We start from the raw sequence: 14,855 nt of genomic DNA, 5'->3' as shown, positions 1-14,855 counted from the left end.
TCTGTCCTTTCCATTTCTTCCTTCTTCCTGTCTACAACACTGACATTATGTCTGGAGCTTCAGCCGCTACCATATGAACATGAGGGTAAAGCTATGTAAATCACATACTGAGGGCAGCTGAGCTGAGAGACAGAAGGAGTCTGTGTTCCCAGTGACTTTGCATAATCATCAAACCAGCTCCTGACTGCCGAACTGAGGACTTCATATTACACTAGAGAAAAATAAACCCCTATGATGTTTAAGATATTATTATTTTTAGCAGTGTTACTAGCTGCCCTTAACTTTCAGTAAGATCTTTTATTGACCCAGTTAACTGGCTTCTTTCCAGTTAAAAAACTTTAAGTGGACTGCATATTGGATAAAGACAAAATTCCTAGCATGGGATACAAAGTTCTTAGAGAATTGTTCCAACTCATTTTTCTAGCCTTATATCCATTTTTTTCCCCATCCTATGCTTTGGATACACTTTGTATTTGCAATGTATAATTTACTTGTAAAAGCTGTTCCTTATGTCTGGGATGTTTTTAAATTGTCTCTTTGCTTGGCAAAATGCTTATTCTTTAAGATTCAAAATTTTCCAGGGATGATATCCCTCATATCCCTGTATAAGTTTAGTGTTCTTTCCTCTGTGCTCTCATAGTACTTTACACATTCTGCTACCATAGCAATTATATTTATTGACATTAATTGTTTATATCACTCTCATCTCCAAAATAAACTGTGAGGTCTTTAATGGTAGAGTACAATTAGATTTCTCTGTATCTCAGCATCTCAGCTTAGCCCAGGGCTGTGTACAATGGAGCATAACATATGTTTGCTGAATACATAAAGGTTCTGCTTCTCCTATTTTTTTGAAGCTTTGACATTTTGTTGCTAATTCTGTGTTACTATGTAAGGCATAAAAAAATATAGATGTGATATTGAAGAATCAAACATAATCATTTAAAAATTCTGAATTGGTTTCAGTCTTAGATTGTTGGATTATGTCACTCTGTACTTTTGTTTTATTTTGCCAGTCTCTCAAATATGAATTTGAGCAAAAATGTGGACAAAATGCCAAAATGAATCTGACATTAATTTACTAAACCTAACGACTTCTCTGCCGGTCCAGTGGTTAAGACTTCATGCTTCCACTGCAGGGGGCACGGGCTTGATCCCTGGTCATGGAATTAAGATTCCACATGCCGTGTGGTGCAGCCAAAAAAAAAAAAAAAAAAAGGATATGTGTATATATATATATATGTATATATATATAAATTTACTAAACCTAAATGCTAAATTTTCTTTTTATGTTAAGCTATTTATTAAATCAGTTTTAAAAAGACAAAACACTGTAAGCCAGTATTAAGTAGAATCAAACTTGTGTGCTTTCCAAATTTACAAATAGAGCCAACAAAATATTAATTCTCCAAATTAAACCTATATCAAATTGCAATTTTTCATTTCATTTCACTTTAGTCCTGTTATTCAAAAGGCATAGTAGCCTTTTTAGTCTGAATTTCCACTTTGTTTCTTAATTTATTTTATTGTCTACTCAAGCTGAATGTGATTATAACTTTCATTTTTTGTTTTTATATTGTTCTAGAAATTAAGGCACCTGTTCTCTTCCGCTGTGAAAGAGGAATATGGGCCCGCTGGAATTTTTCAGTAACTTCTTCAAACTTTTTTTTTCGTTGTTGAAGTATTTGTTCTCTGATTTGGTGTTCTCTTTCTTCTTGTTGTTTTCGTTTCTCTTCAAAAGCTCTGTATTTAAAACACAAGGTAGACAACAGAACTGACAATAAGTTTATAAAATCGCAACACAGAAAATAGTTCCAAAACAATACATTTATTATATAAGAGTGTTTTCATATTTCAAAAGTTTAATTACTTAGAAAAAACAAGTTTTAAATAAAAAAAGGCCCTTTGCTAAGAATTTAAATACCTTTGCAAATAGTAATTTCAGAACCTTATCTAGGTCTTTTGCAACTAAGAGAAGGCCTTTAATGAAGCTCTTTCTAATTTTGGGCAGGCCTGCACACACGTCCCCCTTCCACTTCCCAAGCCCTGCTGTGGAAAAAGTCTTTTCTAAAAAGCTACACTATTTTCTATAATGTGAAGAACTAACTCATTGGTAAAAAAATCAGTCTTGCAAATTATGGAGTAACCAGGAAAATATTGTATATTTCTCTTTTTCTTTTAGCCAAAAGTTCAAAATTGGCAGTCATGTTGAGTCTGAACTGTGCTAAAAATCTGGACAATTTACATAAAAATCTTGATTCTCAACTTCTCTTGAAAATATGAAAGATTTGGCAACCCTGGACTCTTATTCACACATGGTTATAAACACCTGCCCATAATTCTTACCATCTCTATTTTTCTTAACTTTCCTGTTTCATTTATTTCTGATTGTCCCTAGGCATTTGAGTTTATATTCAAAGAATTAATTTCAAAGAATTAATTATGTTCATAAGAATGTGTGTGTTTGAGTGATTCAATAATTATCTTCTGGATAATGAGAAAAATGAAGAAGCAAGTTTACAACTCACTGGTAGAGAAACCTCCAAGTACCTCTTTGGAATACATGGGGTTGGGAGGTGGTTGGTAAGAACTCTTTAAATTTTTCAGTGCCATAGGTTACTATTAACCATCCTTCCGAAGACCTCCACTGGCTGGAGCATTATTCTAGTTTAATAACTCAGATTTTAGGAACTATAATTCTGGGCAGTAGGGCCATAGATCTTCAAGTGGTTCAATCTCTGTGGTAGGTATGAGGTAGTGGTGTGGTGCCACAGGTGGGAGAGGATATTTTTACTTCTCAAAACAATATCCTTCAAGAATTACCCCAGAATCCATCAGTGGGTACTTGAACCGGCCCTGCTGTCCCAGGAGTGCACGGAAACCTTTCACTACTAGGAAATCCGCCAGTGGCTTCCAGGACCAGCCAGGTGTCCTGGGAGTGTGTGGATAACGCCTCCCACTAGGAAATTTGCTAGTGGGTGCCAGGACTTTCCATGGTGTCCCAGGAGGGTGCAGATAGTTCCCTGCACTAGGAAATTCACCCAGAGGAGGGGCTGAAACCACAGCTGAGCCCCAGGGGCTATGTGACTAAGAAATAAGAGCTTAAATCTCTCCTCGTGGCTGCACAAACTGTGGACTTACACCTCGGTTGACAGCTTCCTAAATTCAGTGTCTGCGAAACATCTGAAAGGACAAGTGCTCTTGCATCTGGGATGGGTTTGGCTTTACCAGCTGTGGGCTCTGTGGGCATGTACATGTGGGAGTAGGGCCAGACCAAGTTTGAGCTGCCTCCATAGTCCCCACAGTGGGTCCAGGTGCATGATTACTGCAGTACTGGGACCTAACCTCAGTAGACCTGCACTGGTGGCTGGGTGAAAAGAATGTCCGAGAGTTACCAGGGCCAATTACCAGCATACCCACAGTTAAGATGGAACTGAGAGCAGTGCCAACAACAGATACTTTCTGACCCCACACAGTGGGTGAAAGGGGACACAACAGAGCATATACACAGGTGAACAGCTCTAAAGGAGGAAAACTCAGTGGCTTCTCTCCTAGTGGGAATGCTCTAATTCTTCCTACCTTGCACCATAGATCAGAATCACAGTGAAGAAACAGATCTGGGGGCCTCTACTCCAACAACTAGGGAGCAGACTCCACCCCTGACAGGGCAGTGACAACCACAGAGCAAAGGGGAGCCCCTGCTCAATATCTAGGGCAATATCTGATCACCACAACACAAATCAAAGCCCCTATCAAGGGGATAACAGCACAAGCCTCTGGACCAACCTCTCCCAACAGGGGGCAGACACCAGAAACAAGAGGAACTACAACACTGTAGCCTGCAGAAAGGAGACCACAAACACAGAAAGTTAGACAAAATGAGATGACAGAAAAATAAGTTACAGATGAAGGAGCAAGGTAAAAATAGACAAGACCAAATAAATGAAGAGGAAATAGGCAATCTACCTGAAAAAGAATTCAGAGTAATGATAGTAAAGATGATGCAAGATCTAAGAAATAGAATACAAGCATAAATCGAGAAAAGACAAGAAATGTTTAACAAGGACCTAGAAGAACTAAAGAACAAATAAACAGAGATGAACAATACAATAACTTAAGTGAAACGTACACTAGAAGGAATCAATAGCAGAATAACTGACACAGAAGAATGGATACATGTGCTGGAATATAGAATGGTGGAAATAACTGCCACAGAACAAAATAAAGAAAAAAGAATGAAAAGAAATGAGGGCAGTCTCAGAACTTCTGGGGCAACATTAAACGTGGCAATATTTGAATTATAGGGGTCCTTGAAGAAGAAGAAAAAGAGAAAGGGTCTGAGAAAATATGTGAAGAGATTATAGTCCAAAACTTTCTTAACATGGGAAAAGAAAGAGTCACCCAGGTCCAGGAAGCCCAGAGAGTCCCATACAGGATAAATCCAAGGAGGAACACACCAAGACACATATTAATCAAACTAACAAAAACTAAACACAAAGAAAAAATATTAAAAGCAGCAAGGGAAATGGAACAAATAACACACAGGGTAATCCCCATAAGGTTAACAGCTGATCTTTCAGCAGACACTCTGCAGGCCAGAAGGCAGTGGCAGGATATATTTAAAGTGATGAAAGGGAAAAACCTACGACCAAGATTAGTCTACCCGGCAAGGATCTCATTCAGATTCTACAGAGACATCGAAAGCTTTACAGACAAGCAAACGTTAAGAGAATTCAGCATGACAAAACCAGCTTTACAATAAATGCTAATGGAACTTCTCTAGGCAAGGAACACAAGAGAAGGAAAAGACCTACAAAAACACACCCAAAACAATTAAGAAAATGGGAATAGGAACATACACATTGATAATTACCTTAAATGTAAATGGATTAAATGCTCCAACCAAAAGACACAGACTGGCTGAATGGATACAAAAACTGGACCCATATATATGCTGTCTACAAGAGACCCACTTCAGACCTAGGGACACATACAGACTGAAACTGAGGGGTTGGAAAAAGATATTCTATGCAAATGGAAATCAAAAGAAAGCTGGAGTAGCAATACTCACATCAGATAAAATAGACCTTAAAATAAAGACTGTTGCAAGAGACTAGGAAGGACACTACATAATGATCAAGGGATCAATCCAAGAAGAAAACATAACAATTGTAAATATATATGCACTCAACATAGGTGCTCCACAATATATAAGGCAAATGTAACAGCCATAAAAGGGGAAATTGACAGTAACATAATAATAGTGGGGGACTTTAACACCCCACTTACAGCAATGGACAGATCATTCAGACAGAAAATTAATAAGGAAACACAAGCCTTAAATGACACATTAGACCAGGTAGACTTAATTGATATTTATAGGACATTCCATCCAAAAGCAACAGAATACACTTTCTTCTCAAATGTACATAGAAATTCTTCAGGATGGATCATATGGTCAGTCAAAATTAAAGCCTCGGTAAATTTAAGAAAACTGAAATCATATCAAGCGTCTTTTCCAACCACAACGCTATAGACTAGAAATCAATTATAGAAAATACACCATAAAAAATACAAACACTTGGAGGCTAAACAATATGTTACTAAATAAACAATGGCTCACTGAAGAAATCAAAGAGAAAATTTTAAAAAGTACCTGGAGACAAATGACAATGAAAATATGACAATCCAAAACCTACGGGCCTCAGCAAAAGTAGTTCTAAGAGGGAAATTTATACCAATACAATCCCAGCTCAAGAAACAAGAAAAATCTCAAATAAACAACTTAACCTTACACCTAAATCAATTAGAGAAAGAACAAACAGAACCCAAAGTTAGCAGAACAAAAGAAATCATAAAGATCAGACTAGAAATAAATGAAATAGAGGTGAAGAAAATAGAAAAGATCAATAAAACTAAAGCTGGTTCTTTGAAAAGATAAACAAAATTGATAAACCTTTAGCCAGACTCATCAAGAAAAAAAGGGAGTGGAATCAAATCAAGAAAACTAGAAATGAAAAAGGAGAAGTTACAACTGACACCACAGAAATACAAAGGATCATAAGAGACTACTACAAGCAACTACATGGCGAAACATGGTCAACCTGGAACAAATGGACAACTTCTTAGAAAGGTACAACCTTCCAAGACTGAACCAGGAAGAAACAGAAAATATGAACAGAAAAATCACAAGTAATGAAATTGAAACTATGATAAAAAATCTTCCAACAATCAAAAGTCCAGGACCAGATAGCTTCACAGGTGAATTCGATCAAATGTTTAGAGAAGAGCTAACACCTATTCTTCTAAAACTCTTCCAAAAATTTGCAGAGGAAGAAAAACTCCCAAACTCATTCTATGAGGTCCCCATCACCCTGATACCAAAACCAGACAGATTGGAAGAATCAATATTGTGAAAATGACTATACTACCCAAAGCAATCTACAGATTCAATGCAATCCCTATCTAATTACCAATGGCATTTTTCACAGAATTAGAACAAAAAATTTTATAATTTGTATGAAAACACAGAATACCCCTAATAGCCAAAGTAATCTTGAGAAAGAAAAACAGAGCTGGAGGAATCTGGCTCCCTGACTTCACACTATACTACAAAGCTACAGCCACCAAAACAGTATGATACTGGTTCAAAAACAGAAATATAGATCAGTGGAACAGGATAGAAACCCTAGAGGTAAACCCACACACTTATGGTCACCTAATCTATGACAAAGGAGGGAAGAATATACAATGGAGAAAAGACAGTCTCTTCAATAAGTGGTGCTGGGAAAACTGGACAACTACATGTAAAAGAATGAAATTAGAACACTCCCTAACACCATACACAAAAATAAACTCCAAATGGATTAAAGACCTAAATGTAAGGCCAGATACCATAAAACTCTTAGAGGAAAACACAGGCAGAACACTTTCTGACATAAATCACAGCAAGATATTTTGACCCACTTCTTATAGAGTAATGAAAATAAAAACAAAAATAAACAAATGGAACCTAATTAAACTTAAAAGCTTTTGCATGACAAAGGAAACCACAAACAAAACGAAAAAACAACCCTCAGAATGGGAGAAAATATTTGCAAATGAAGCAACTGACAAGGGATTAATCTCCAAAATATACTAACAGCTCATGCAGCTCAATTAAAAAAAAAAAATCAAAAAATAGGCGGAAGATCTAACTAGACATTTCTCCAAAGAAGACATACAGATGGTTAATAAACACATGAAAAGATGCTCAACATCACTAATTATTAGAGAAACGCAGGTCAAAACTACAATGAGGTATCACCTCACACTGGTCAGAATGGTCATCATCAAAAAGCCTACAAATAACAAATGCTGGAGAGGGTGTGGAGAAAAGGGAACCCTCCTACATTGTTGGTGGGAATGTAAATTGGTACAGCTATTATGAACAGTATGGCAGTTCCTTAAAAAACTAAAAATAGAGCTACCATATGATCCTGCAATCCCACTCTGGGGCATATGTCCAGAGAAAACATGATTTGAAAAGTTATATGCACCCCAATGTTCATTGCAGCACTATTTACAATAGCCAAGACATGGAAGCAAGCTAAATGTTCATCAACAGAGGAATGGATAAAGAAGATGTGGTGCAAATATACAATGGAATATTACTCAGCCATAAAAAGAATGAAATAATGCCATTTGCAGCAGCATGGACGGACCTAGAGATTATCATACTAAGTGAAGTAAGCCAGACAGATAAAGACAAATATCATATATATCACTTACATGTGGAATCTTCAAAAATGGTACAAATGAACTTATTTACAAAACAGAAACAGACTCACAGACTTAGTAAACAAACTTATGTTTACTAAAGGGGAAAAGTGCAGGGGAGGGATAAATTAGGAGTTTGGGTTTAACACAAACACTACTATATATAAGAAAGATAATCAACAAGGACCTACTGCATAACACAGGGAACTCTATTCAACATTCTGTAACATCTGCTATGGGAAAAGAATCTGAAAAAGAATGGATATATGTTTATAATGGATTCACTTTGCTGTAGACCTGAATCTATCACATCATTGTAGATAAACTATACTCTAATATAAAAGTTAAATTAAAAAAATTTCTATATTAAACATATATTACTTGCATGATTTAAAAAAATCTTAAAGGTAGTTACAGAAAAAAGACACATTACATATAGGGGAGCAACAATATGAATGACAGCTAATTCTCAGTGAGAAACATGAAGGTCAGAAGGCAAGAGAGTGGCATTTTTATAGTGCTAAAAGAAAATAGCTCTTAACTCAGAATTGTGTATTCAGTGCAACTCTCTTTCAAAAATGAAAGCAAACTAAAGTTATCTTCAGATAAACAAAAGCTGAGAGTGTTTGTTGCCAGATGTCCTCCACTACAAGAAATGCCAAAGGAAGTTCTTCAGGCTAAAGGGAAATTACACCAGATGGAAACATGGATCTCCACAAAGGAATGAAGAACACTGGAAAAATAAATTTGTGGGTAAATGGAAAACAGTATGTTAATTCTCTCTTCTCAAACTGTTAAAAAGACTACTGAGGGTTTAATACAAAAAAATACAACATTGTATTTTGGGTTTATAACATGTAAAGATGTAAAAGAAATGACAATAATAGCACAAACGATGCCAGAGTTGGGGTGGGGTAGACAGAATTATAATGTTAAAAGATCCTCATATTTTATGTGAAATGATCCAATATTAACTCTAAATAGTTAAGAATGGATTTTTTAATTCCTAGAGGTGCCACTGAATAAAGGAAAATTGAAAAAAATTTTTTTTTACTAAGCCAAAGTAAGACAGGGAAGGAGGAAAAGACAAACAGTAGAAAAAATACAGAATTAATAGAAAACGAAGTTAAATGATAGACCTAAATCAAACCATTTCAATAATTATTAAATGGAAATGGATGAAACACTCCATTTAAAAGGCAGAGTCTTGGTTTTGGGAGATAATTCTCTATGAATATTTCATGTTTCCACACAGTCCGGGTCCTCTGTGTGAAGGCATTTACAGCCCAGTTCAAAATGTTTGTATAAGGAGACATTCCAGGATAGTAAAGCTTAGAGAGGTTTCTCTTCCTGGAGACAACCTGGGGTAGTAAAGATAGAGATCTCTCCTTGCTTACATTCCAGAGTAAAGATAGGATGCCTCTCTCTCCCTCTCTGGAGGGGAGGATGGGCAGTAGCCATGCATAAGATCAGTTTCCCAATTCTGTGGTTCCGACTCTGTAATGAACCCCACTGCATGTATAACTGCTGTCTGGCCTTCAGTACACTGCCCTTTGGGGACTGGAGGTTGGGGAATTGACACAAGATATTGCTTTGGCTACTGCTTTTCCTGTGGAAACTCTTTGTCTTTGAATTAGGGGATTTATGTTTATGATATGAAGAAATTGTATCCAGAATACATTAAAAAACTTACAAGAAGAAAATGACAACTCAATTAAAAAATGAACAAAATATTAGAAGAGAAACTTCACAAAAACCATACAGGAATGGCTAGTTAAGGAAGTGCAAAATATAACCATTTAAAACCTATTATATGGCTAAAATGAAACAGATTGGATTGGAAGGTTATAAAAGCCACTGGGGCTCATGTACATTGCTGGTGGGTGTGTAAATGGTTAGCCCTTTTGTAAAACTGTTTCACAGCTTCATATATGGATAAACACACACATACCCTAAGACCCAGCAATTCTACTTTTAGGTATTTATTGGGAGAAATGAAACACACGTCCACAAAAAAATTTTCTTAATTATTGATTCTTTCATGTGAATTATCTTTCAGTCAGCAGCTTTATTAATAGTCATAAATTTAAAAAACATAATGTCCATCAATAGGAAAATGGATAAACAAATTATGGTATTTTCTTACAATGTAATGTCACTCAGCAATAAAAAAGAATGAACTACTGATATATGTAATGACATGGATGACTCTCAACATTAAGAAAAAGAAGCCAGAAACAAAAGTGCAAAAACAGGCAAAACGAATTCTGATGACAGAAATCAGAGCAGTGGTTGTTATAAAGGTAGAAATTAACTACAAGGGATTTGAGGGTATATGCAAGGGAATGATAATGACAGATCATGGAGTGAGAAGCTCAGTTTGAATAAAAGTGCAGATATGAGGCATGGAATGAACAGAGAAAGGGTGATAGGATAAGTGGACTGGGGTGTAGTCTTAGAATTGCTGAATTCAGAGTACTAGGAGGAGGTGATATGGAAAGATAGAAGGTATAGATTAGAGACTGAGATGCTTGAAATTTAGGTTTTGGAGGTGGAGGAGTAATTGGTAATAGCTGAGGTGAGGTGCCATTGACTGGGTGAAGTTCAAGAAAATAACAGGTCACCAGGTTGGATGGGTGGTCTAGGCAAATATTAAAATTACAAAGAACAATCACTGTAATAGTGGTAGGGAGACAAAAAGAGCCAGGTGCTAAAACTTTCAAGGGATGACATAGAGGATCTATAAGTGGCTACAATCAGAGAGGAAGTGGTGAGCAACATAGTTTGATGGGATTTGCTTCAGAAGAACTGGGGAATTTTAAAGAAAAGAGAGAGAAATTATTAGAAGTGATAATGAGTAGCAATAATGATTCCTTATACCTCATCCTCAACAATTTTTATATTGTTCCACAGTGGCTCTGTTCTCTGGGATAAAACATATATAGATAGTAATAATAATTTCACACAGCCCTTTCTTGGACCATAGGAAATAAAGCCTGTGATAGACTGAATCAAATTAAACCAGAGATGGAATGTGATCAAAAAGCAGACGTTTCCACTCCTAAACTAACAGGCCCAATAATAAAAAGTTTTGATAAGCAATTGTAGTGATGATTACTGTAGTTCCTTCGTTATTCAGTTAATGACTAGTTACTGATTTTCTTTTATGCTAATAAGTGCCAGGCACTGTGGTAAGTGCTGTGGGAATAGAAGGATCTGGTGATAAAAATGAGAAAGATAGCTTCTCTACCATTGTAGAATGCAGAGTTGGAAGAGTATGTTGCTGCATCCCATTAACCCTGGGATTAGCCTTTTTCACAGAAGAAACATGGTCTGTCTTGGCAACAGAAAAACATTTTTTTTTGATAAATAAGAAGTATATATATTAAAGGTTTACAACATATTTTGATATATATGTATACATTATGAAATGATTACAACAAGCAAAATAATTAACATATCGATCACCTCTAATAGTTACTTCTTTTGTGTGTGTGGTGAGATCACTTGAGCTCTACTCTCTTAGCAAATTTCCAATATATAATACATTATTACTAACTACAGTCACTGTGCATTAGATTTCCAGAACTTACTCATCTTATAAATGAAAGTCTGTATCCTTTAATCAATCTCTTTCCTTTTAGCCCACACCCTCCCACCAGCCTCCATAAACCACAATTCCACTCTGTTACTATGAAGTCAACTTTTTTTTTTTAGAGTCTACATATAAGTGAAAGATCATGTAATACTTGTCTTTCTGTGTCTGGCTTATTTCACTTAGTATAATGTCCTCCAGATTCATTCATGTTGTTGCAAATGACAGGATTTCCTTTTTTTTAAGGCTGAGTAATATTCCATGGTATATATATTCCACATTTTCTTTATCCATTCATCCATTAACAGACTTTTAGATTGTGTATTGTGAATAATGTGCCTTACAAACATTAAAAGGGTCTATTTAACATGTACAATTTGCCTCATGAAAGATGTAGACCACCTTGGCTCAAAGCGAGACACCTCATAAAATGATGGCCATATACTAAACTGTTTGTTCTGGTTTCCTGGGAATTTACAGCTATGACATATAATTTTCTTCTGTTGGAAATATTCTTAAGAAGAAAACAAATAACCACCATTGCAATAACTTTCTTTAAGAATAGAACCCAAGCTGTAGTAATTAAGAGTAACTGAGGGGGAGACCTTCAAGATGGTGGAAGAGTAAGACGTGGAGATGACCTTCCTCTCCAGAAATACATCAGAAATACATCTACATTTGGAACAACTCCTACAGAACACCTACTGAATGCTGGCAGAAGACCTCAGACTTCCCAAAAGGCAAGAAACTCCCCACATACCTGGGTAGGGAAAAAGAAAAAAGAAAAAACAGAGACAAAAGAATAGGTACAGGACCTGCACTTCTGGGAGGGAGCTGTGAAGGAGGAAATGTTTCCACACACTAGGAAGGCCCTTCACTGGTGGAGACGGCATGTGGTCGGGGGGAAGCTTCAGAGCCATGGAGGACAGCACAGCAACAGGGGTGCAGATGGCAAAGCACAGAGATTCCCGCACAGAGGATCAATGCTGACCAGCACTCACCAGCCCGAGAGGCTTGTCTACTCACCCACCGGGACTGGAGGGGGTTGGGAGCTAAGGCTCTGGCTTCAGAGTTCAGATCCCGGGGACAGGACTGGGGTTGGCTGTGTGAACACAGCCTGAAGGAGGCTAGTGTGCCACAGCTAGCTGGAGGGAGTCCAGGAAAAAGTCTGGAACTGCCTAAGAGGCAAGAGACCATTGTTTTGGGGTGTGCAAGGAGAGGGGATTCAGAGCACCTCCTAAATGAGCTCCAGAGATAGGTGCAAGCTGTGGCTATCAGCACAGACACCAGAGATGGGCATGAAATGCTAAGGCTGCTGCTGCAGCCACCAAGAAGCCTGTGTGCAAGCACAGGTCACTATCCACAACTCCCCTCCCGGGAGCCTGGCAAACCCACCACTGCCAGGGTCCCATGAACCAAGGACAACTTTGCCGGGAGAACACACAGCACACCTCAGGCTGTTGCAACATCACGCCAGCCTCTGCCACCGCAGGCTTGCCCTGCATTCTGTACCCCTCCCTCTCCCTGGCCTGAGTGAGCCAGAGCCCCATAATAAGATGCTCCTTTAACCCCATCCTGTCTGAGGGAAGAACACATGCCCCCAGGCGACCTACATGCAGTGGCAGGGCCAAATGCAAAGCTGAACCCCAGGAGCTGTGCGAACAAAGAAGAGAAAGGAAAATTTCTCTCAGCAGCCTCAGGAGCAGTGGAGTAAATGTCAACAATCAACTTGATGTACCCTGCATCTCCGGAATACCTGAATAGACAACAAATCATCCAAAAATTGAGGTGTTGGACTTTGGGAGCAACAGTAGACTTAGGGTTTGCTTTCTGTATCTAATTTGTTTCTGGTTTTATGTTTATCTCAGTTTAGTATTTAGAGTTTATTATCATTGGTAGATTTGTTTATTGATTTGGTTGCTCTTTTCCTTTTTTTAAAAATATATACATATATATTTTTTTCCTTTTTCTCTTTTTGTGAGTGTGTATGTGTATGCTTCTTTGTGTGATTTTGTCTGTATAGCTTTGCCTTTACAATTTGTCCCAAGGTTCTGTCTGTCTTTTATTAAATTACTTTTAAATATTTAAAAAATTTTTAATATATTTTTAAAATTTTAATAACTTTATTTTGTTGTCTTTTTTCTTTCTTTGTTTGTTTCTCCCATTTCTTCTGAGCCATGTGGTTGACAGGGTCTTGGTGCTCTGGCTGGGTGTCAGGCCTATGCCTCTGAGGTGGGAGAGCCAAGTTCAGGACACTGGTCCACCAGAGACCTCCCACTTCCCCATAATATCAAGTGGCAAAAGAAGCTCTCCCAGAGATCTCCATCTCAAGGCTAAGACCCAGCTTACACAACCCAATGAAACAACCTTACCCTCTGGGGGCAGACACCAAAAACAACGGAACTACAAACTTTCAGCCTGAGAAAAGGAGACCCCAAACACAATAAGTTAAGCAAAATAAGAAGACAGAGAAACACACAGCAGATGAAGGAGCAAGGTAGAAACCCACTAGACCAAACAAAGGAAGAGGAAATAGGCGGTCTACCTGAAAAAGAATTCAGAGTAATGATAGTAAAGCTGATCCAAAATCTTGGAAATAGAATGGAGAAAATACAAGAAACGTTTAACAAGGACCTAGAAGAACTAAAGAGTAAACAAACAATGATGAACAACAAAATAAATTGAAATTAAAAATTCTCTACAAGGAACCAATAGCACAGTAACTGAGGCAGAAGAACAGATAAGTGACCAGGAAGATAAAATTGTGGAAATAACTACCAGAGAGCAGGATAAAGATAAAAGAATGAAAAGAATTGAGGACAGTCTCAGAGACCTCTGGGACAACATTAAATGCAGCAACATTCGAATTATAGGGTTCCCAGAAGAAGAAGACAAAAAGAAAGGGACTGAGAAATATTTGAAGAGATTATAGTTGAAAACTCCACTAATAAGGGAGAAGAAATAGTCAATCAAGTCCAGGAATCCCAGAGAGTCCCATAGAGGATAAATCCAAGAAGAAACATGCCAAGACACATATTAATCAAAACATCAAAAATTAAATACAAAGAAAAAGTATTAAAAGCAGCAAGGGACAAACAACAAATAACATACAAGGGAATCCCCATCAGGCTAACAGCTGATATTTCAGCAGAAACTCTGCAAGCCAGAAAGGAGTGGCAGGACATATTTAAAGGGATGAAAAGGAAAAACCTACAATCAAGATTACTCTACCTGGCAAGGACGTCTTTCAGATTCGACGGAGAAATCAAAACCTATACAGACAAGCAAGCTATGAGAATTCAGCACCACAAAACCAGCTTTACCACAAATTCTAAAGGAACTTCTCTAGGCAGGAAACTCAGGAGTAGGAAAATACCTACAATAACAAAACCTCCATAAATTAATAAAATAGTAATAGGAACATACATATTGATAATTACCTTAAATGTAAATGGATTAAATACTCCAGCAAAAAGACATAGACTGGCTGAATGGGTACAAA

At 37.3% G+C, this 14,855-nt stretch overlaps 1 protein-coding gene across 1 annotated transcript in view; it reads right to left on the bottom strand.

The window, feature by feature from the left end:
• Nucleotides 1-14,855, bottom strand: part of CEP126 (centrosomal protein 126) — a 165,665-nt gene that overhangs the window by 128,818 nt on the left and 21,992 nt on the right. Inside the window, exon 3 of the mRNA XM_027087788.1 lies at nucleotides 1,598-1,743. Within this exon, the coding sequence (XP_026943589.1) occupies nucleotides 1,598-1,743 (146 nt within the window). The remainder of the gene's footprint in view (nucleotides 1-1,597; nucleotides 1,744-14,855) is intronic.

The sequence above is a fragment of the Aethalodelphis obliquidens genome, unplaced genomic scaffold, assembly GCF_003676395.1.
Source record: "Aethalodelphis obliquidens isolate GAN/ISIS:26980383/991018 unplaced genomic scaffold, ASM367639v1 scaffold60, whole genome shotgun sequence".
NCBI lineage: Eukaryota > Metazoa > Chordata > Mammalia > Artiodactyla > Delphinidae > Aethalodelphis > Aethalodelphis obliquidens.
This window is presented reverse-complemented; position numbering and strand designations above follow the sequence as displayed.